At 48.2% G+C, this 22,079-nt stretch overlaps 5 protein-coding genes across 5 annotated transcripts; 2 read left to right on the forward strand and 3 right to left on the reverse strand.

The window, feature by feature from the left end:
• Window positions 1–1,461: 1,461 nt before the first annotated feature.
• GIQ15_00768 (uncharacterized protein) lies at window positions 1,462–3,446 on the reverse strand (the record flags this gene model as incomplete). Its single annotated transcript, XM_033548185.1, has 4 exons — window positions 1,462–2,660; window positions 2,706–2,740; window positions 2,797–3,365; window positions 3,429–3,446. The coding sequence occupies 4 exons, from the start codon at window positions 3,444–3,446 to the stop codon at window positions 1,462–1,464; spliced, it is 1,821 nt and encodes a 606-aa protein (XP_033409136.1).
• A 1,094-nt stretch (window positions 3,447–4,540) lies between these two features.
• Window positions 4,541–5,840, reverse strand: GIQ15_00769 (uncharacterized protein; the record flags this gene model as incomplete). Its single annotated transcript, XM_033548186.1, has 4 exons — window positions 4,541–4,627; window positions 4,699–5,510; window positions 5,573–5,667; window positions 5,779–5,840. The coding sequence occupies 4 exons, from the start codon at window positions 5,838–5,840 to the stop codon at window positions 4,541–4,543; spliced, it is 1,056 nt and encodes a 351-aa protein (XP_033409137.1).
• Window positions 5,841–6,110: 270 nt separating this feature from the next.
• On the reverse strand, window positions 6,111–7,844 carry GIQ15_00770 (GTP-binding protein 5; the record flags this gene model as incomplete). The annotated part of the gene is made up of 1 exon (XM_033548187.1): window positions 6,111–7,844. One exon carries the CDS (start codon window positions 7,842–7,844, stop codon window positions 6,111–6,113), a length of 1,734 nt encoding a protein of 577 aa, XP_033409138.1.
• Window positions 7,845–15,578: 7,734 nt separating this feature from the next.
• Window positions 15,579–17,467, forward strand: GIQ15_00771 (uncharacterized protein; the record flags this gene model as incomplete). Its single annotated transcript, XM_033548188.1, has 3 exons — window positions 15,579–15,672; window positions 15,766–16,666; window positions 16,726–17,467. 3 exons carry the CDS (start codon window positions 15,579–15,581, stop codon window positions 17,465–17,467), a joined length of 1,737 nt encoding a protein of 578 aa, XP_033409139.1.
• Window positions 17,468–18,907: 1,440 nt separating this feature from the next.
• On the forward strand, window positions 18,908–20,090 carry GIQ15_00772 (uncharacterized protein; the record flags this gene model as incomplete). The annotated part of the gene is made up of 2 exons (XM_033548189.1): window positions 18,908–19,135; window positions 19,197–20,090. The coding sequence occupies 2 exons, from the start codon at window positions 18,908–18,910 to the stop codon at window positions 20,088–20,090; spliced, it is 1,122 nt and encodes a 373-aa protein (XP_033409140.1).
• Window positions 20,091–22,079: the final 1,989 nt, after the last annotated feature.

Consider the following 22,079-nt stretch of genomic DNA (forward strand, 5'->3'; position numbering starts at 1 on the left):
ATCTATCGAATCGACTACGTCGTCACTTCTAGAACATGGGATCGCAAGGAAGAAAGCCAAGCAAGCAACCAATAGCTCAGGCTCTATTCAAAGTTCTCTATCATCTTACCATATAGGGCCAAATGCAAGTCAGGGAAATAATACACCGGGTATTCTCCCAACTCGTAAAGGCAGAACGCTTCACCTCTACTCACCAGAGGATATAGCACGATACACTTCCTGCACGCTGATACATAATTTTCTCCCCCAATCTGAGGCCACAGCGCTATTGAGCGAGCTCCTAGAGGAATCACAAACCTTCCATCGACAAAAATTTCAAATTTTTGACAACGTCGTATCTAGTCCTCATTCTGCAGGGTTCTATGTTTCAACGGAGGAAGAACAACAGGAACAACAATCTCAATACTCATATTATGGAAGTCTCCGAAACGACGTTCGCAAAGTCACACCAGAGCTGCGGAGGGTATCAAGTATCGTCAAGGCAGACGTGAACCAGGAGATTCAAAAGCGGATTAGAGATTTTTACCCCAGCGGGGAAAAACTAAAATATCAATCCCCAAAGGAATGGGAACCGAATGCTGCGTTTGTTAATTGCTATAATGGCCCTGCAGAAAGCGTTGGGTACCATTCTGATGAGTTGACCTATTTGGGGCCCAGGGCAGTGATCGGAAGCCTAAGTCTGGGGGTAGCAAGGGAGTTTCGAGTGCGAAGAATCGTCCCCCCCGACGATGACGACGATGACGATGATGACGATGATGATAACGATAATGATGAAGATGGGGGTCAAAATAATAAAGGCAGTACAATCGTTGATAAAAAGGGGAAATCAAAACATTGTCTTTCCCGAGCAGATGTACAAGGTCAAATCTCAATCCATCTGCCACACAACTCTCTCCTGGTGATGCATGCTGAAACCCAGGAGGAATGGAAACATAGTATTGCTCCCGCGCAGACTATATCTCCTCACCCCGTATCGGGTAACAAACGCATTAATATTACCTATAGGTGGTATAGGGAGTCTCTACACCCGAAAAAGACTCCCCGATGCAGATGTAAGATGCCCTGTGTGCTACGGTGTGTACAGCGGAAGAAAGAAACCCGAGGAAGATATATGTGGATGTGCTATTCTAGCTATGCACCGGGCAAACAGTCATGTTCTTTCTTTGAGTGGGCTAAATTTGACGATGACGGCGAGCCGATCTGGGACGAGAAGGATATGAATAGGAAATGATAGACTATAATCCTTTGCCCAATCCTTCTGGAGCTTCGGCTGAACTTAAGGCATAAAGGCCATATTTTGAACAATTAGCTACAAAAACGCATCACACAAACCAAATCCGTATCTTTACATCCACACCTCCTAGTTCATGCATACGAAAAAAAGCAACGCCAGGAAACATTATTATTAATTCCACTCTTCAAATCCTAATCCTTAAGGACCCTCCAATGCTAATCCATTAATTAATGTTGAACAAAAGGATCCTCTGACTGAGAAAAATGGCCATGTTCCGGGATTTGGTTAAGGGATTGTTGTGATAACATAAAGTCGTCCCGCTTGCAAACAATATTCTTAAATGGATTCATGCTCCCCAGTGGTGGTGAGTCCCCGTATTCCAGACGATTCCGCCCAATGGAGGAAGGAGGGGTCATATTTTCTTTTCCAACACACTTTTGGAGTCCATTTCCATTGAGGTAGCTGAAGACTTGCTGGCGCTTCTTCACTCTAATCGTGGCATTATCAGATGGGACCCCCAGGCATTGATTACGGCCAACATTCGCATTGCTTTGAAGTGTTGGTGGTTTCACACTATCCTCCCAGGCAACCGTTCGTTGGAATCTTGCAATTTCGCATCGCCCTTTGGTTGTGATGACGGCATTATCTGGGAAGGCTGAGTGCTTATATTCTAGAGTTGCTGCGATACGACTTTCTGGATCAGTGGTATAAACCCCAGGCTTAAGCATCCCTTGGAGTTGATCAATCATTATGTCGACGGTTGATGCAGTCGAGACATGAGACTTGTCCTCAAAACGGACAACGGGACTGCCTGGTGAAACGTTTGCCAGTCCTGGTGTAGGTTTTACTTTAACCAACATGGTCCACGATTCACCCAAACGAAGCGTATCCCTCGTTGTTTCTCCAAGAACAGCTTCAATATGGGAGTCAGGCCCTGCCTCAAACCTCACAGAAAGATTGCGCAAATATCCTGAATCCACCCCCGTCCTGAGATGTCCAATGATTGATTGTAATTTTTCTTTGAATGTAGATTCCACATAGTTGCACTCTTCGTCGTCAAAACTAGTTGCTAAATGCCAGCCTTCTAGCGATTTTTGGCTACGGAGCACCATAGAATTCTCAGGGGAGATGGTGTGATAGCGCAACAATTCTCCGTTGCAATCATCTGGAATTAGTAGAGTCGACCCTGCAGTGACAATGAACATATGGCATAGTGCGCCTCGGCTAGAATGGCGAGTCAGATAATTCGATGCCTCTTTGATGGCACCTGCCAAACGAGACCGGCTTGACTCTCCATGTGGAAGTTGGAAAGCCGGCAGAGACCGAAATAAGACCCGAGCAGTATCTAAGCTGTAGGAAGAAAGCGGCATAAGGATGTTCAGCTTCTGCGTAGGGTCAGGGGAGATGCAACAGATAGCGATTCTGTCTATAAGTATATCTAGGGTAGAAGCAACCTGAAATGCGTTCCTACACGCGGCTTTCAACTGCTCTTCAGAGCCTCGAGCCCTAACAGCTTTGTTAGCTAAAGAGTAGGTATCAAGCCCATATTATTGGGAACTTACGAGTTATTAACAAGTATCATTATATCCAATGGGATATCTGCATTAGGTTTTCCATCGATATTCGTTCCATTCGCGGAGTCACAGATACCAGCTGTAACCACAGCGGACACCCAAGTCGACATACCTTGTCCAGGGCTCGACTTTAGGGCGTCAACAGTTAAGTTCACAGCCGCTGAGGTTATTGGGGGCCGCTGTGGAAGGCGAGAGGAAGGAGTAGGATTTTCACGCGTTTTAGCAACTTGTAAGTACTCATCGATAAATGGTGGAATTTTATGCTTGTGCGATTGAGCTTTCTCGTAGAGACCATCACAGGATTTGTTCTCTGCATCCATCTTCATGTGCCTCTTGAGGTTGGAGTCGGACCCCTTGCCTCCCAGAAAAGATGTCTTTTGAAGAGAGGAAAACCGAACACCATGTCCTCGAGGAGTATTATCGGTCTCATTGCCACTGCACTCGCGGCTTCTGAAATCGAGGGCGTGGATAGCGCGGGAAAGAATCCCCCCCCTCGGAGTTGGCTGGCGCTGTTTAACATCTCCTGACGGTATTCCACCATCCTGGTCCTCTTTAGCCTATCCAACAGCAATAGTATTAGCAAACTATAAGTATAGAAAGAACCAATATTGCAGACATACAGTACTGGGGTGCTCCATTGCACCCTGAAGGATTTTTGAACGAGACAGGAGGTTAGATTTATATGAATGGTGGTGTGGCTTTGTGGTTGTAGATTTATTGCGCTGAACAGGGAGTTGTGTGGTTGAGAGAAGAAGAGCGGGCGGACAAACTGTATGAGAACGGCGCCTCCTTGGTATAAAAGAAGGTGAGCCAGTGTTCTTCTTGACTATGGTAGCAGCATTTTCAGACTTCCGGGGATGTTTTGGTATCTGTAATGGCCTAGGGGTAGGTGTATTCGTTAAGCTGTGTCTAGGCTCCATGGCTGACAACGCGCCCCTTTATAGCCAGTATCACAACGCGAAGTGTTAATCACAAACCAAAAAAATTGCCTTGATAAAAATTGCCAGGAAGGCAGGAGACTGAAATTTGGCCCCTTTATATATAGAATGGCTCGAGACCCCCCCTCGGTCTTCCTTTAAATGTGTTCTTTTAACTCCGCTGCGTTTTGATATAGGTCCAAGTAGCCGTCACTAGAGTCACTCTGCTTCGTTGAATCAAAGGACCATGGAGCGTCCGATCGACTCCTTTTATGTCGACGTCGAACACGGCGGCGGTCGTTTCGAAGGCTCCAGTACTCGGCACAGGCAAGGGCGCCAGCAAAAATGGCGAACAAGAGGAAGATAGGTACGAACACTAGACCAATTATTATAAGGGTCCTATCTCTCTCGCTTCGTCTGGCTAGTTGCATCTCGGATATGTTGTGACAATTCGCTCGTAGAACATATTTCTAGACAGGGAAAAGATAGAATAGTCAAAGAGGCAACCAGGTATTTATATCAGGGCTCAAAATGACACCACTGTTGGCCAAGCTCGAAATAGATATTATACAGGAATACCGTCCAAGTTCAGCTAGGATGTTTATTTCCAAGAAAGAAATATCTTCTTCAAAAGGACGTTACGCCTGACGGGGTCGGAAGGCGCAAGCCAAGTCATGGTATTCCGGAAGCCATAGAACTAGGAGCCATAAGAGGACCAAAAATCGCTAGGAAAGGGCAGGAAGGACGGGTAACATAGAAATAAGTGGGAGGCAGGCGATTATCAGGGTATCAAAAAGAAACATTTAAGCCAAAAGCTAGGTTTCAACTTGCTCGTCTTGAAGTGCAAGAATATCTTCCTTAATCTTTGTTAAGACATTATGATCGAGCTTCTGAAATCGGATCTGTAGATATGTAGTATCAGCAACCAGGCAAAGTGGGACATTTAAAACATAAATGAAACAAACATCCTTACCATGTCATCTCCTACACCTCCGGCTCGAGACGAACTGCCAAACAGGACGGACTCCAGAAAACTGTGGTGTATATTCTCTTTGACCCTCTTTAACCAAACACCTTCCCAGTTCCACTCTCCCGGCGAACGGGCCTGCGGGCTACTCTTCCTCAAGTTACTATCCGGGCTCAGCGTCCGTCCAGGCGTCGAGGGCGAGCTGACTCCTCCATCCTTGCTGGATCGACGATCGGTTGACGAGGCACTCTGGGGCTGGCGGCGGTGGGCGCGCCAGGCATGCCACGCATTTGGATACCCTGCAGCCTCTAATGGAATCGAACCCAAAACAGTTTCGTCGTCAAAAGTTGAGCGGATATACTCAAGCAGGTCAATGGCGGTAACATCAGTACTACCGTTCTCCTTTAAACTGCGTAGTTTGCAGGGAATTGGTGAAATTCTGGCTGCAATTCCTTCAAAGCCGTTATCTGCCTGTCCTTGGCCCTCGCTCTCGCCTTGCTCCGTATGAGTATCAACGCTCTCGAGCTTCTGACCGCTTGTGCTCCGTGACGTTGTAGTAGAATCAAGAGTGCTCCCCTTTACCCTCCCAAACCAATGGGGAAACCCATGCCGTAAACTGAATCCGCCAGGCGGTAGTTGCTCTTCAAATGCCCCAGTAACGGAGTCCAAATCCGACGGTCGGTTCGAGTAAGTTTGTGTAGTTAACGGCACGACGAGTGGGTGAAATATAGGCGTAGCAAATGTTACGAGGGGCGGAAGATCAGGATATAGAGGTGGGAAACGGATCTGGAACCGTAGGATAGCGGATGCATAGGGACCTATATGATCAAGATCAGAAACGAGTATTGACGGACAACCTAGCTCCAAGGACCAATTGTACCTTTCTGAACAAATAGCACTCCAGACCAGAGAGCTGGATCACTCGGCGAGAGGCTCACATATATACCGATAGGAGGAGCAACCTTGATACTTGCGCTGTTGATATCCCAAAGCCATTCGTATTAGCTGTGACGTAACTAATGGTTGAGACAACAGAGTGCCGGGCAGAGTAGAATAAGAAGCAGTTTATAAGACAACGGAACTTACAACTCAAGACGAAGCTGCTGCTTGCGTAGGGCTGCAACCTTGGGCAACTTGCTGCTCGACATTGCTTTCTTTCTTGTCCGAAATGCGCGTCTTGCTGGTCTCGCGCAAAGAGTTTCTCCTGTCAACGGAGGACGATGAGAGGCTTGGCACGGCGGGACTTCACTATACCAAAAACACGCGGAATAGAAGATATATCCAAAAGTAATACTGGTAGTACAGTCCAATTAATTAAAAAAATATTATACAATGATGCAGCCCAAGCAACTCATGCACCCAAAGATTTCCAGTAGATCTATATAATACACCTATTTCCCGTAGGCAAAGGAAATAGTTTAATATGCACCGTCCATGAGCTGGACAATTCTCTCGGGGATAACTTTCACCCCTTCAGCATTGATTGCGCTTATTGGGATGGAGAATATGCGGCTCCGCCAGGCATCAGCCCGATTCGAAGGATGTTCAATAGCACCTTTCTCAACTTCGCCGAGATATTCCTTTAGAGCTGCGAAGTTCTCTTGAGTACCTGGTAAATCGGCTTTGGTTCCGATAACGAACCATGGCTTCGAGTAGATATTATGACTGGCGTATACAAGGGGTTCAAGTGATGACTCTTTGCCTTGCGAGGTGAGCGAAGGTGACGAGGTTGCATGGCGATCATCTCCCGTCCATTCGTTCACGCGAGGTTCGTCGAGATCATCTGTAACTGGAGTCCACGGCGAAAGTTGAGATTCGGTATCCAGGTTCAATTCACGGTCTCGCATAACCTGGTATTCGCCAAGCTCGTTCCATAGGCCTTTGAGTGCCTTGACAGCATCTCCCGCGCTAAGGTCTACTACAAATGCAAGGATTCCAGCGCGTTCGATGTGTCTCAAAAATCCCAACCCAAGGCCTTTGTCCTGGTGCGCATTTTCAATTAGACCAGGTATGTCGGCAATTGTAAACCGAGGACGTGGGGTTCTTCCCGGAGTTGCCAGGCTAGCCTGCCGCTGGGAATAATCGTCTAGTACGACCGTGCCAATATTAGGTGAAAGCGTAGTGAACGCCCAGTTCCCCACGCGTGTCCGGCTATTGGTGATCGAACGTAGTAGAGTACTCTTCCCGGCATTTGGCAGGCCAACCAATCCCACGTCTGCGAGCAATTTAAGTTCCAACTCGAGCTCCAGCCTCATCCCCTGTTCGGCCTTTGTAGCAAACGTAGGTCTGCCAATAGATTTCGACACGAAATGTGGATTTCCTAGACCACCAACAGCACCTGCCGCAAGTACAATCGGTGTGTCCATATGTCTTGAAAGATCGAGGTATATTGGCGCGGCAGGCTGTACGGCTGCAAGGTCGGGTCTTCTCGGCGGACCAAGCTCAGGGAAATCCGTTGCGAAGTAATCAGAAGGCTGCGAACCTGGGTATAACACCCACTGGTCTCTCCGCGCGTTTATAGCCTGTAGTGCCTTTGTCCTACTGCCCAGTTCGCGGGTAAGGTCTTTCAGCTCCTTTTCCTTTTCTGCCACAGGATCGAACCTCTCCACCTCGCGCACCACGGTTCCAACGGGAACCTGTAGCAGGACGTCTTCCCCTCGTACGCCTCCCTGAGATTTTCCCCTTCCATTTCGACCTCGACCTGCCTTTATCACGCCTCTTCTCGCAAGTTTGTGTAAGCTTGTCTGGCCCTCGACGGCCTGTATCAGGATGTTGCCTCCAGTCCCTCCATCACCTCCATTCGCAGGACCGTGCTCAAGATATTTCAGACGTAAGAACGCAACACACCCTGCTCCACCAGAGCCAGTATGAACTGTAAGAGAGCATCGATCTTGGAAAACCGATCGTCCGTAGTCGGATGGCGCAGGGTTCAGACGGGTCTTCTTTTCGAGATCGGGGTCATTGCCGTCGGAGGACTGGGGCGTTGGTTCGGGAGTACTTATATCATTATTCACATGAAGAGTAGATGACAGTCGAAAGTGTCGAAAGCCTCGTGAAGCTCTCAGCGCACCTCTAGAAGCGAAATTGGCACCCGAGTTGAATAGCAGACACGGGTAAAGAAACGGCATCAAAGTGCCATTGAGCTGGGCCATCAAAGCACAAACCCTATCCTCAAGGATTCTCAAGTCTTTTCGGTGCAAATGGAAGCCTGCTCTCTCTTTCTTTCAAGCCACCTCTCGCCGGCTTCATCTGAAGTTGTATCTGTATCTGTATCTTTTTTTTTGATATCAAAGTCTGCTTAGGCGTTATGCCAAGCTTTGTCTTATGTCATCCTATTTATTATGTAATCACTACTCCCGGCGCGTTGGTTGAAGAGCAAAAAGCCAAGTTCTAAACATCGTATTCTCTACAAAGTACACTTGGTATGGTCCCCGGTTTACTTTTCGCAGGATAGATATTGATCATCGCTCATTATCGTCTACTGGAAAAGCGACTGCGCGCTCGACTCCCGACAAAGAGGCTGCTAACCCGTGTCGCACGCGACACAAATACCAAGGCGGAATGATTCCTATTATCTCAATCTCAGCTGCTTGAAGAGGATCAGTGAAACAAGGCGAGGATTTTGCATGAAAGAGAGAACATACCTATCTAAAAATACATCCCCGTTTCCTCACATGTTAGGCCTATTTCTCATTACGTACATGGCACATATGCATGTGGCTTCGTATATCACAATCATCAAGAATTGTAGTATTCCTTCTGCTGCTGTTGAAGAAAAGCTTGACGGCTAATGGATGAGTGCTCGAATAAAATCGAGACAAGTAAGGCAGACAGACACAGATACTAAAACCCTAACTCCACATTGCATACGAGTAATCATACTGCCTGGAGCACGTACTGTTCAGGAAATCGTCCATGTGAGCAGGCTCAAAAAGGAGGCCCTTTAGTTTTCTTCATCTGTTTCCTTTTCACCGGGATTATACCGGGTTGCGAGAAGTGGATACTAGATAGAGGATGGTACCTTGACGAAGTCTAAAATAAGTTATCGGGTTGTGTACGTCCGTTGGGAGCAGTATCAGTCATTCATGGAAACTCGAGGCATAAACCGTTGACGGATTACGTTAGAGATATGTCTCCAAGCAAGACGGAATCAGTGCCGCAGGTCTCACAAGGCCTGTCTCTGTGCGCTTTCCCCGCGAGCTCGCAGGGACTAGCCATGCAACAATTGGAAGCTTTTCGTGTCCCCTGCCGCTCGTTGTGGAACAACCGGGACCGCGAACCAGAGAAGTATCCTGATTTGCTGCTGGATTGCCGAAATGGGAGAGCGGATATGATCGCACCAATGACAGAGAGCGGATATGGGCAAGCTGGGAGAAAAGAGCCTATATGACTGATTCGGGCTTTCCCTGCCCGCGGAGTTGAAAGGTGGGTTGGCAGGAAGGAGAAATATATCACCACTCAGGAAAATGACACGTACGTGGGTGGATATGGGTCCCTCGACGGGGACTTAATTGGGGGCAGTGATATTTTTGTATAACGATGCACCAAGACGTTGAGCCTCATCGGGAACATGGCCATCCCAGCAATAATGGCCGTTTTTGATTAGAAGGAATAAGATACTGAATACCGAGATGGCGAGGCCAGCATGCAAATAGTTATCGGATGTCGCCTCGCCCCCCCCGGCAGCCTCACTCCAATGAATTAATAATTAATATCTTGCTGTCGGCTGAGCTGAGAAGGTAATCGGTGACTCGGGCCGTCGCGTCAGCAGAGGGTCATCTGCCTACCTGACCCTACCTGGCATACATCTAAGGATCAGGATGAAAACAGGCAGACAGGTCACCAGTACAGCATGCAGTTGAGAGAAGAACTAGCCACTCAAAGCGAAGCAGTTAGCGGAACGGCGTTGGGGAGTTTGCTTCCCAAATTGGCCCGTCTCATTAGAATTCGATATATCTCAGGGCAGCTTTACTCGAAAGGGGGTGCAGGATGCCTGGTTCAAAAAGTGCGTGGGAGTCTTGATCTGTCGAAAGCATGCCAGTTTGCCAGGATAGCGGTCTGACGGTTGACTATCCGTAGTCCGGGTCAAAATATCTGGCCATTTAGGCCTGCCTCAAAACCGGTGTGTGGCTCGGAAATTCAACGGATCTGGGGGAAACGATTGGCCCAGAGGCCATAACCCGTGCTGATATTCGTTTTTGGAGGGTTTCCTTTTTTTCTTATTCGCCTTTTTGGCTCGCATCCTTTGGGCATCTACTTCGGTACGGATTCAATTCGCCACGAATCTAATGTGGGCGAATGGCCGTTGGATGAAATGGATGACCGCATCTGGCGATTTACTCGACGCCTGCAGCAGCTCTGCGCGTTGAAGAAGTCCAGCGAGCATCTACTCTGTGCCAGATTGTGGCCAAGCAGAGCGAGCAGGATGCAGGTCATTTCCGAGAAGCCTATTTCCTTAACTTCAGCTACTCATCGTCGAGGCTGGCGGTGCTCTCACGTCGTCTCATCGTCTCATCTTGATCCATCAGCGCGACTCCCGCGCCTGGCTGATAAACTGTTGCAGGGGTGGAGCGTCCCATCTCCGTGTTACTGGTCTAGGTACGGAGCATCGATGCATCGACACTGTAGGCGTGGGGGACCCTGGAATGCCGTGATATCGGGCTCTGTATCGTATCTGTGCCTCTCTTACACCGACAAGGAGGAGGAGTGGTGGCCCCGTGACCAGGCCGCCCCCTGGGACCGGCGTTGCTGGATTCGTTGGCGCGGGACCGCATCCTAGTCCCGACCAAGGCTAAACAGCAATAGTCTTCTCCCGCGAGACCGCGCCTGGCAGATGCTAGCGAGTTAAATTGGCCGCTACACTAGACCTCGAGCAAGGGAGAGCAGAAAAGAAAAAAAACAAGGGAGACAAAACGCTTTGACCAGGACAATCCCTGGCAGCATCCCGATACATGGTGATATGGCTTGATATGTCGATGCAGAGGAGGAACCTCAAGCCTGTTTCCGTGGCCTCGAAACAAACGGTTGCCTCGCCTCTAACCTTAGTGTTGAAGCTAACGGGGAGCAGGGGAATCCATGTTCGTTGCATTCAACCGGTTTTTCCTCAAGGGCCTAAAAGAACTACGGAGTACTATGGAAAGTAAGTCCTCCGTACTACTGAAGCTGTATACGGAGATACTGAGAGGATCTCGATTAGGGTTCACCTAATAGACATCACAGTACGAATCGACAAAGCATAAAACAATAAAGAACTGTGTTTTTTTTTTTCGAGAAAGTTTTCACCTCCTTTGTTTTTTCCATTCTACGTGAAACGTATCGGCCAGTGAGCAGCTTGGTAGCGAGGCGCGTTAAAAAAAGGTATGTTTCACTGTGATTGCTCGCTTCCTGGTAAGCTCAACGCGCCTCATCGTATCCCCAACGCCCTACGGAGGTACGGTCCATCAATTGGCTTTTCTTACATACAGAGTGCCCAACCTACGAACCGAACTTTATCGCGGGTACGGGCTAGCTAAGGGGAAAAACGAATCTGAACGACCACGAGGGCATCATTGGACCGATTTCCTATGCAAGGCCATTTCTTACGTACAACGGGCAACTATCACTGGCCGTTATTCTTTTCATTGTTTGAGGGATGGTACAGAGTACTTTGTACTCCATCTATATGCATTGACAATCTCAATCAAACGCATCCAACGCCAACGGCACAGACATCGGAAAATATCCAGCGAGGGGGGGAGGGGAGGGGGGGAAGAGGGAACCTGGGGGAGGTTGGGCTCAGTACAAGATCCCAACCCGTTCAGATCTTGTCGATCCCCAAAATGTATCTTGACGGCATCCTGCATATTACGACTCATTATGTCAAAAATATGAGGCACAGTCGTGGCGTGTTGTTGTGGAAGAAGAGAAGAAATGGCTGATGGGAGAAAGGTTTGCGTGCATGACTTTTAGATTGCCATACCGCTTGGACATTTTTTGACGGGTGTGGTGGGCGAATTTCCAGATTCGTTCTCCACCGTTCACCATCCACATTCACCGCCATTATCGATCGTCCATGCAGATTCCGGCGATGGCGTTGGGATGGGGAGAACTGGTGTAAGACACGAATCACTAGAGCGTGGGGACATGATCAGTTGCGGCGTTTGGTCGGAAGAATATTGAACCAAGGCGACGAATGAGAGGCAGAGAGGCGGCAGGGAAAAAGGGATTGGAAGCAAACACTTGCTCGTCCTTTTTAGAGCTGATGGTTAGTTCACTCCTTTCCCAACAGCCCGTGGAGTCGATATGTTATGCTCATTATCACGAGACTATTCGAAACTTATGTTTCTGCTTCCCCCTTTTGGGACAAGGTAATAAGGATAAGGTAAAATAAGGCAGCCCTCTGGATTTCCCTATTTTTCCTTTTTTTACCCCCAATGGCGCCCTACTGCAGCTACGAACCCTTTGTTTTTCCCGCATCGAAGGGTACCCCTGTGATGGTTAGTGAGTCGGGTCGATGGGTTTTCCCGCCATTTTGGGAAACTCGTTTTCAACGGCACAGCCGCAGCATGCCAATCGCGATCGCAAAGCCAGACTGGCCAGGGTGAAGCTGTGGCACAGTCGACTGATTGGGCACGTCGCTTAGCATAGGCGCGCGGGTTCTCACGACCGTCGCGAGCATCGCCAGACAGTCGTACGGAGGGACAGAGAAAAGCAATTATTCCTCGCACTACCCCGTTAGATGCCTCGCTCGATACTCTGGAGAGGCTTGACGTGACAGCGAATATGTTGGAGTGGGAAGGAAAAAAAAACACAAGGCAGACTTGATAGCACAAACCGCGAATCCCTCTCTCCGCTATTCTGCAGGGCACTATGATATGCATGTACCGTATACATATGTATATGCAGACGCCTGTCGGGTATACACAAGAGATATAAGTTTATGATAAATCAGGGTTAAGCTATTGCCGCAGAACCTACTCCTGTATGCATGCTTCCACACATACAGGCAAAACTTAATCTGGAAACTCAACCGGCTACCGTGTTCGACCTGAACTAATCGCCATGGCTCCAAGCGTGAACTCAGGCGGAAAATGAGGAAGCAAAGAAAGGAAAAGGAAAAGCAAAAGCAAAAAGAAAGGAAGAAAAGGAAAAAGAAAGGGAATTTAAGCCAGGAGCAAGACCAAACGGAGATCCCATCTTGGCATAAATGGTTGTCTTCCAACTGGCCGATGCTTCAAGCTTTTGGGGAAGGCCGCGCTTCGCCTCAGTCCAGACTGAAAAAGGAACCTGGTTAGCGATAACGAGAAGAGAACCATCGAAGATTATTCCCTCGATACATCACACGACGCCTGTTTCGATACCATGTTCACGGATTCCATCTATCACAATGATGTGTAGCAGCAAGATCCAGCCCTCTGATCCCTGTGTCGGAGATTATCCCGCAGCCAATCAGCAGACATGCCCAGGATCGAATGGAAGAGGCAGCCGGTGTTCCTAAAGTGAAAAAAGCTTGACGCGTTAGAAGTGCGCGGTGACATCATGGGCTGGCTAGCGCTCTCAGCCACCCCCTGGCGCTGGAGTGGACTGTCAGGTCGCCCGATCACATTCCCAGCGTCTGGCAGGCCTCCGTATATGATGTGTACCACGACGTCAGCAGCATATCCTCAGCAGGTCTCGTCTCATCAGCCTGATATCAGCCTCTGCAGGGCATGTACGTATATATGGATGTACGTATGTACATATATATGTATGTATGTATGTATGGTATTGCGTGTACGATGCATGGAATGACTAATCACAGGGCGGGGGCACATGATCGGCTGGGAAACTCTCTCCAAACTGTCGGTACCTGCTTCCTGGCCACCTTCGACATCCTCTCATCGCCGTATCGACTACATCATCGACTACATCGGCACCGCTAGCACCGGGGGAACGCCATCGCCCCTCCGATGCTATAGTCGCCCTCGCCCTATGTCTTGACGCGACGGATGCTTAGTCTCTGCGCCCGGCTCAGCGGTGCCACGACGGCTGTCGAGCTGAGCAGTCAGCGGCCGCCGAAGAAAAGCACGGCATCGTCATAATGCATCCCGCGTCCCAACAGCCCACACATGCATGTCTGGTCGTGTGGGGGAGCAGGTCCGAAGCCGCCCATCGCCGTGGTAGATGGGCGCAGGGTAATCTTTGCCCTTAAAAAATAAACACTAAAAACCTGCGAGCAGGACAACGGCGTAATCGAAACCCATTGGCCGGTTGGTTGCATCAATCTCATCATCAGCATCCTTCGTCTCCCAAACCCACGACGAACGACGTAAGTTTGGCTCGGCTGCGCATTTCTCTAATCACCTACTCCGTACAAGGCGGCCGGTGGGCTCCTCCGTACTTTTCAGCCGTCCACGACTCTTCGCCAATCATAGGGGATCAATCAGGAAAGGCCGGTCTTTTCGCTTTTCTTTCCCTGGCATCTGTCGATAAAAGCAAAGAGAGAGAAAGTGGAAAAAGAAACTTTGGGAACCAGTTCCGATCGATGCGACTCCACAGAACGCCACACGTCCAATGCAGTGCCTTCTAGACGCTTAGACCTGGGCTCCCCTTTCCCTCTTCCCCGGCTCCACCGCGTCCTTGTCTGTCCTCCTCTCCTTGCTTTCGGCTGGGAAGGCTAGAGCTGCTCCCGGTGGAGATGGCAGACCGGAGTCGTTGGTCCACTCGTCGTCGCGCCGCAAGAGAAATGAGAGGAGTCAATTTCTTTCTGCCTTTTTAGGGGCCTGTCTAGCTGTAGGCGTCCATTTTCTTGGCCGGCTACCTGCCTGCCTGCCCTGTGGAGGAGTACGAGAATAGCGCCCATCCGACACTCTCAACTATATACAATGACGTGCCTCTTGGAATCAGCTTTTTTTTTTTTTTCAATTTTTGTGATAGCCTGAAACCCTGCGCAAACTCTCTGGTTTGCAGCTCTCTTTTTTTCCCTTTCTATTAATACAATATTAATTTTAACACTACTGGCGATTTTATACATATAATTGGTAGTGTTTTCTCTGAGGATACAAGAGATGCCGCCGTTCGTACCCAGTCCCAGCGGTGTCTCGTTAACTTTTCTTTTATCTACCTCCCTCCCCTTTCTTTTTTCTGCTTCTCCGTCTCTTTTTTTTTTCTCTCTCTTTCTCTCATCCTCTTCTCTTACACACCAGTCGTCTCCCGGTTCGCACCTCCCTCCACAACTACCTTTATCCCGCCTGCAGGATTTACTCTTTTCCTCATCCCAGGCTTCCTCGTCACTGTCATTGGCCGAGTGCTTGATAAGCGTGTGGCCCTGTCCCGATTCTCTGGAAAGCTTTAAAAGACCGTGCCATGTGCATTGTCAACTACCTTGTCTCCTGACCTAAAATACCCGCCCACCCCCCCAACTCTAAGAACAGTTTATTACCTACAATCCCGGCTCCCAGTCTTCCTCACGATCACCGGGATTGATTGCTTTTATTTCAGTTTAATCTATTTTTTTCGTTTGCTTTCTTTTTATTTGCCACTGGCTTTTAAAGCCTACGAGATTTTGTGGTGAAAACCGAGCTGGAATCCGCTTCAGAGCAGTGATTGACAAACTCCTCCTCCCTTCCAGCCATCAAACATTCAAACAACCTTCGATCCTCTCTCCAACTCCACCGGCCCTCATCTTTTATGCTTCTGAGACTTTAACACAAGTGGACCTTCATAGACTTTCTGTGTGAATGTGGCATGAACTATCAAGAGACTCATTCCTATAGCTCTTTTGGTCTCATCTGGCTCATCTTGAACTTATAAATACCTATCAATCCTGGAAAATACAACGATATAACCGCTCCCGGGTTGACACACAACGAAGCGAACCAAGTGTTTTCTCTTTTACCGTGCATCGCATCGAGTAGCTCACCGGCGTCATGGTTCGAATTCGAAATATCCCGTTCATTGGCAGATTTGCCAAAGTAGACGATGGCCGACCTCCATTTCCTACACAACAGCTCTTCATATTAGGTGAGTAACATTCCAGTGATAAATACCTATCTACCGGCATATTCCATCTACCACAGCCTTTCGTCTGAAGAATTACACTAATATTTACTGTAGGTCTCTGCCGGATATGTGAACCTATTGCTTTTATGTCCATCTTTCCATATGTTTACTATATGGTTGCCAATTTCAATGTCACTAACGATGACCGGAAGATTGCTCTCTATGCTGGCATCGTTACTTCTGCATTCACTCTCGCTGAATTTTCCACTGGCATGCTCTGGGGCCGCGTGAGTGATGCTATCGGCCGGAAACCTGTTCTTATTATGGGTCTCGTGGGTACGGCTCTTAGCATGATGGTATTCGGGTTTGCTTCCAGCCTTCCGATGGCCCTCATGGCTCGAGCTCTCGGTGGTTTACTCAATGGGAACATCGGCGTTCTGCAAACCACAGTCGCGGAGCTCGTCACGGACAAGGAACATCAACCGCGAGCTTATTCCATCATGCCTTTCGTCTGGTGTTTGGGATCGATCATTGGGCCCGCCATTGGAGGTGCCCTAGCTAAACCGTGCGACAGCTACCCATCGCTTTTCCCTCGCGATGGTATCTTCAGCCGATACCCATTTCTGCTTCCGAACTTAGTTTGCGTCACTGTACTTCTTGCTGGTATCACGATCGGAATCCTTTTCCTGGAAGAGACCCATGTCGAAAAGAAACTCCAGCGTGACAGGGGCCGGGAGCTCGGAAAGTACCTGGTGGCGAAATTCTTCAGGGGTGACGACGTGGCGAGGGAAATGAAAAATACGAGCGGTACCGACGACGAGGACGCTAAGCCCTTCTTATTCCATGACGACCCTCCGCCAGGTTACGAAAGTCTCGAAGACCCTGATGTCCATGATGCTCCGGCACCTAAGGCAGCAGTAGCCTTGCCGGTGCAATCAAAGCAGAGTAAAGGGTTCATCAAGGCCTTTACTCCAAAAGTGAAATATGTGATTCTCGGATATGGACTTCTCGCCTAGTAAGTATATAATTTATCGCCCGGTTCACTTGTAACTTATTTTGCTAACTATTAAACAGCCATAGCGTGAGTTTCGATCAGCTCATGCCGGTCTTTTTGAGTACACCCGTTTCCAACGTGCCGGTTGAACTCCCCTTTAAGTTCCTAGGAGGATTGGCTCTTTCCACCAAAACAATTGGATTCATGCTTGCCATACAGGGAATTTACTCGATGATAGCGCAGCTTGTTCTATTTCCATTCGTTGTTCGATCCTTCGGCACCCTTAATACCTACCGATTCGTCTTGATTGTTTGGCCCATCCTCTACTTGGCAGTGCCGTACCTCGTCCTTCTCCCCGAAGCTTTTCGACTACCAGCAGCCTATATCGCTCTGATTTGCAAAATCACGCTTCATGTTATCGCGTTCCCTTCTAACGCCATTCTTCTCGCCAACTCTGCACCATCAACGACCGTATTAGGATCCATCAATGGCGTGGCGGCCTCTACTGCTAGCTTGAGCAGAGCATTGGGTCCAACAGTAACTGGATTCCTACACTCGAAAGGCTTGGAACATAGACTTTCCATTCTTTCATGGTGGGCCTGTGGTCTTATCTGTGCTCTAGGTGCCTTTGAAAGCTTCTGGATAGAACAGGATAGCCCCAAACCTGCTCCTCAAGTGGGAGACCCGGAGAAGTCGGTGAAGCTAGACATTGATGATTGCGAAGCCGGATTGCAGTATGAGGCATCAAACTCTACTGTTAATAAGGCCGGATTCCTTTCAACGCAATCTAGGGAACACACAACTACTGACCCCAAGGTCTAATTCACATCAATACATGGACTAAGACGGCATCGCTCCCTCACACTCTCCTAACGAGTATTCCTCTCCATCACCCGACCTCCAAATTAACTCCATGATGCTCGCATCCTATAGCCGCGCACGTATTCTCTTATTGCTGTGCAAGAAAAGATACGATGAAAGCGCAACTACGTTTTTCTTGTTTGTTTCCCAAAATGTTGCTTGCATATACCCATTCTTCTTATTTTATTATTGCTGCGTCTTTTACTTCCTATCTTAATTCCGTCATGATCATTGCCATTATCTTGTTTTGCTCTGCTATTACTGGGTGGCTAGGAATTGATTCGTTCAGCATTTTTCGCAATTTGTTTGACTGGTGGAAAAAATGAGTTCGGCTTTCGCATTTGCCTTTTTGTCTTCATATTTCGCACCTGTTTAATGCACTTTTTTCGCCTATGCCTTTTTGCTAGTCCTTAGTTCTTTGTTATGATCTCTAGAAGGGAGTCTGTATCACTACATGAATGGCCAAGATTGTTTACAAATAAATAGAAAGACACTACCTGGTGGGGTTTTATCCTTTGCTGTTTTTCTCTACTGTTATCCGTCTGTCACCATTCTCTCATATTTCCAGTTGTTTCCTTTTAAATGGGCATAGGCGGTAGGATTTGGGAAACTTTGCTGCTTTGTTATTGTTCTCGTTAATAAAATACAACATTAATTAAATGCTTCAATTTAGTCAAAAGCACGACTCTTCCGTAAATAGAAACAGTTTTGCCTATAACTACGATATCGCCTCTAGCTTGGTAGAACCCATCCAATTCTAGTAAACGGTTATTAATAAGTCTAATATGTAAGGGGTTCATGCCATTAAACTTTACAATGATCTCTATAGCCGTCAATCTTAATTAAAACGGATTAACTAAGTTTGTTAATTTGACTGCATGGCTTCATCGTTTGCCGGCCATGGGTGTTTATAGCAAAGAAGACCCCGGAAACTTGACCACAATAAACGCCCTGGCCTCAGGCTAGCTCTATGCCGTCGGTCTTCCTACCAGGTGGTTCTAAAAGCTCGTTACATTGAGTATTCAGAGTCCCCATATCTTGGTTGGTACCATCCAAGAACTCCACGTTTTTAAGCTTATACTCGTCCCGATTTTAAACTTGAGCTATATTGTGTATTTCTTGATAAAATATAAGGGCCTACGATGAGGACGTTTGTCAGAAAACTGCGAACTGGCGATGCTGGTGATTAACAGTTCCTTACCTATCTAGAGGATGGGATCAGCCTTCGGGCGTATGATGTCACGGTCACGAGTCCGATATTTATATCTGGGCCAATCCGACATCAGCTCAAGCAACGACTACATCCAACGGACAGGATCTAACCGATCTGGTGTGTTCGTGATTCTGAATGACTACTGTGTGTGCTACAGTCCTCTAAGTAACGACATTGATACTCGAAACATGGCTACCTTACTTTTTCTCTTCCTGCTTTTGTTGAATACCTGCCAATCGCACGATGAGGTCCCGTACATCCGCAAATACTTTTACGTTGGCGGAGAATACGCCGACAATGGCAAAGGCGAGCATATTTTCAAAGACCAGATGTACGTTGAACATCTAATTCCGGTCAGAGGTCCGGCAAAACAGAACCCGATAGTCTTTTTCCATGGCCAAGCTCAGACTGGGACGGTAAGTGACTTTTGGGACTTGATTTGGTTATAGATATATAAATGACTGACAAGTTACCTAGAACTGGCTTAATAAACCAGACGGAGGGCGTGGCTGGGCTTCGTACTTCATCGAACATGGCTATGAATGTTATATAATCGACCAGACATTTCGAGGACGCAGCCCTTGGATTCCGGAGAATGGTACAATGGGCGCACTTTCAGCTGAACAACTGCAAAAATTCTTCACGGCGCCAGCAAAATATATGTTATGGCCTGAAGCCAAACTTCATACCCAGTGGCCGGGCTCAGGGGTGATGGGCGACCCCATCTTCGACGCATACTACGCATCTACAGTGCAGTTTTTAGAGTCACAAACTCGGCAAGAAACCACCATCCAGGCAGCAGGAGCGGCATTATTGGACCGCATTGGTCGCCCGGCGATTCTCTTGACCCATTCACAGGCAACTGTCCACGGCTGGCTGGTGGCAGATACTCGGCCAGATATGATACATTCTGTAATATCGCTGGAACCGGCCGGCCCTCCGTTCGAGAACTTCATCTATAAAGGCGCATATAACCGGGCATGGGGACTATCGAACATCGCCTTGACTTATGCCCCTCCCGTCATGGACCCCGAAATCGATCTGGTCAAGCAGACAATCGAGGTGCCAACTGGGCCCCATTGCATAATTCAAGCAGACACTCCCCCGCCTCGTCAACTCCCCAACCTGGCGAAGGTGAAGATGTTGGTAGTGACAGCCGAGGCCTCCTATCATAGACCAACAGACTGGTGCGTAGTCAAGTATCTGCGGCAGGCCGGGGTTTCCGCCGAGCATATACAGCTTGGCGAAGTGGGGATACGAGGCAACGGCCATATGCTCTTCCTCGAGTCCAACAGCGACGACATCGCCGCTCTTCTGCGAGGCTGGATAGAAAAACAGGAGGCTGAACCCGAGATGCTCCTGCAACTTTAGATATCACGTGGCTATAGATATTAGATAAGCTAATGGATGACGTAATCCGGCTTCTCCCCTTGGACCTCGGCGTTTTTTTATTTTTAGCTGCGTCGCTGTTGCCCTCATGACTTTTATCCCCTTTGCATATGAGGTAGACCGTCCAACTGCAACCTCCGACTTCGACTTTAAACGCCAGCCTCAGAGCTACTCGACGAGCACTGGACAAAGCGGAGGATGAGTTCGTGTCGACTGGCCACATCAACGCGCTGACGGGCATAACCATGAGTTGTAGATGTCTATTGCCGTGACTCCCCCACGAATATCTACCCCACACCTGGCCTTCAGTAGGCCATCTTCTTCCCTGTCGACAACATGCTCGAATACCGCACTGAGGGATTCAATGGATGTGCTGTGAAATATTCGCCTTTCTTTGACTCCCGCCTTGCTGTTGCGGCATCCTCAAACTTTGGCCTTGTTGGAAATGGCCGATTCTATGTCTTCGATCTGGCACCCCAGGGTATTGTCCCACTAAAATCGTTAGTACCTAAAACATTGCATCACTACCCGAGTCCCTGGCTCTATAACAGCTTCAATAGCTAACCTGTCTCTTTTTTCATTTAGGTTTACAACCCAGGATGCGTTGTATGATGTTGCATGGTCTGAGATTCACGAAAACCAAGCACTTGTAGCGTCTGGAGATGGGAGCATCAAACTATTTGATATTGCGGTTGATGAATTCCCTGTTCAAGGATGGAAAGAGCATTCACGAGAAGTGTTCTCAGTTCACTGGAATCTAGTTGCCAAGGACCGGTTTTGTTCCAGCAGCTGGGATGGAACTGTTAAGATATGGACACCAGACCGACCACAATCATTACTTACCCTATCTACTAATAGCTGCACCTATTCTGCCTCCTTTTCACCTCACTCTCCTGATGTTCTCTCCTGCGTGACTTCAGATTCTTACCTACGCATTTTCGACTTACGAACTCCGGCAGCAACAAACCACCTCACTTTACAGATCCCAATTCATGGAGGAAACACATCCCAAAAACCCGGCTTTGTACCTACTGTGTCTCCAACACAACCTGCGGAAGCTTTAACCCATGATTGGAATAAATACAGACCCTCGATAGTAGCCACGGCTGGTGTCGACAGAACTATTCGCACTTTTGATATCCGCGCACCCCAGCAGGGTCCTCTCTCTGCAATGATAGGCCATGAGTATGCTATTCGAAAAGTAACATGGTCACCTCATCTATCTCATATTCTTCTCAGTGCAGGCTATGATATGACCTGCCGTGTTTGGACAGATGGGTCAGAGGGCATGCCTCCTGGTGATACAGATATTATGAGGTCTGGGCCGGTGTCTACTCTAGGGAGGGAGTTAGGACGTATGGGAAGGCACACAGAATTCGTCACTGGGGTTGATTGGTGTCTCTTTGGAAGTGAAGGGTGGTGTGCAAGCTGTGGATGGGACGAGAGGTTATGTGTTTGGGACGCCAGAGCCATAATGGCTTAACTGGGAGCCATATCCCTTCACAACCCCTCTCCCAAGCACAAGTCTATGATCTTCTTGGCTACTGGAGCGTCATATGTTTGGAGATATACTTTGCATTGAAATTGGGGTCACCTTTATTTGTTCAGCTGGCCTATTTTGTCAAAGGACTGGGCTACCCATTAATAACTCCAAAGCGTGCCTCCTCTCTTTCTCTCTTTTTGGGGTTGGTTTAGCTTCATTTTGGAAAGAACTACAACTCTTCATTCACTCATTCAACTTCGGCCGGCCAATTCTACCCTATGGATCGATGCATGGCTTGAGCCACCGACAGACCACCCGAAACGCTGTTTCCAAGTCGAAACCGTGAGGAATTAGACGCCCAATGAGGCACTCATCATGAATACAGGTGTATTGTTTATACCTTGAATAGTGATAAGGAGATTGAGACGCAAGACATATGTTAAATGCGGATTATCTACTTTATTCTAATAGAATTACTATTATGAGAT

Source organism: Arthroderma uncinatum (genome assembly GCF_011692745.1).
Source record: "Arthroderma uncinatum strain CBS 119779 chromosome Unknown scaffold1, whole genome shotgun sequence".
NCBI lineage: Eukaryota > Fungi > Ascomycota > Eurotiomycetes > Onygenales > Arthrodermataceae > Arthroderma > Arthroderma uncinatum.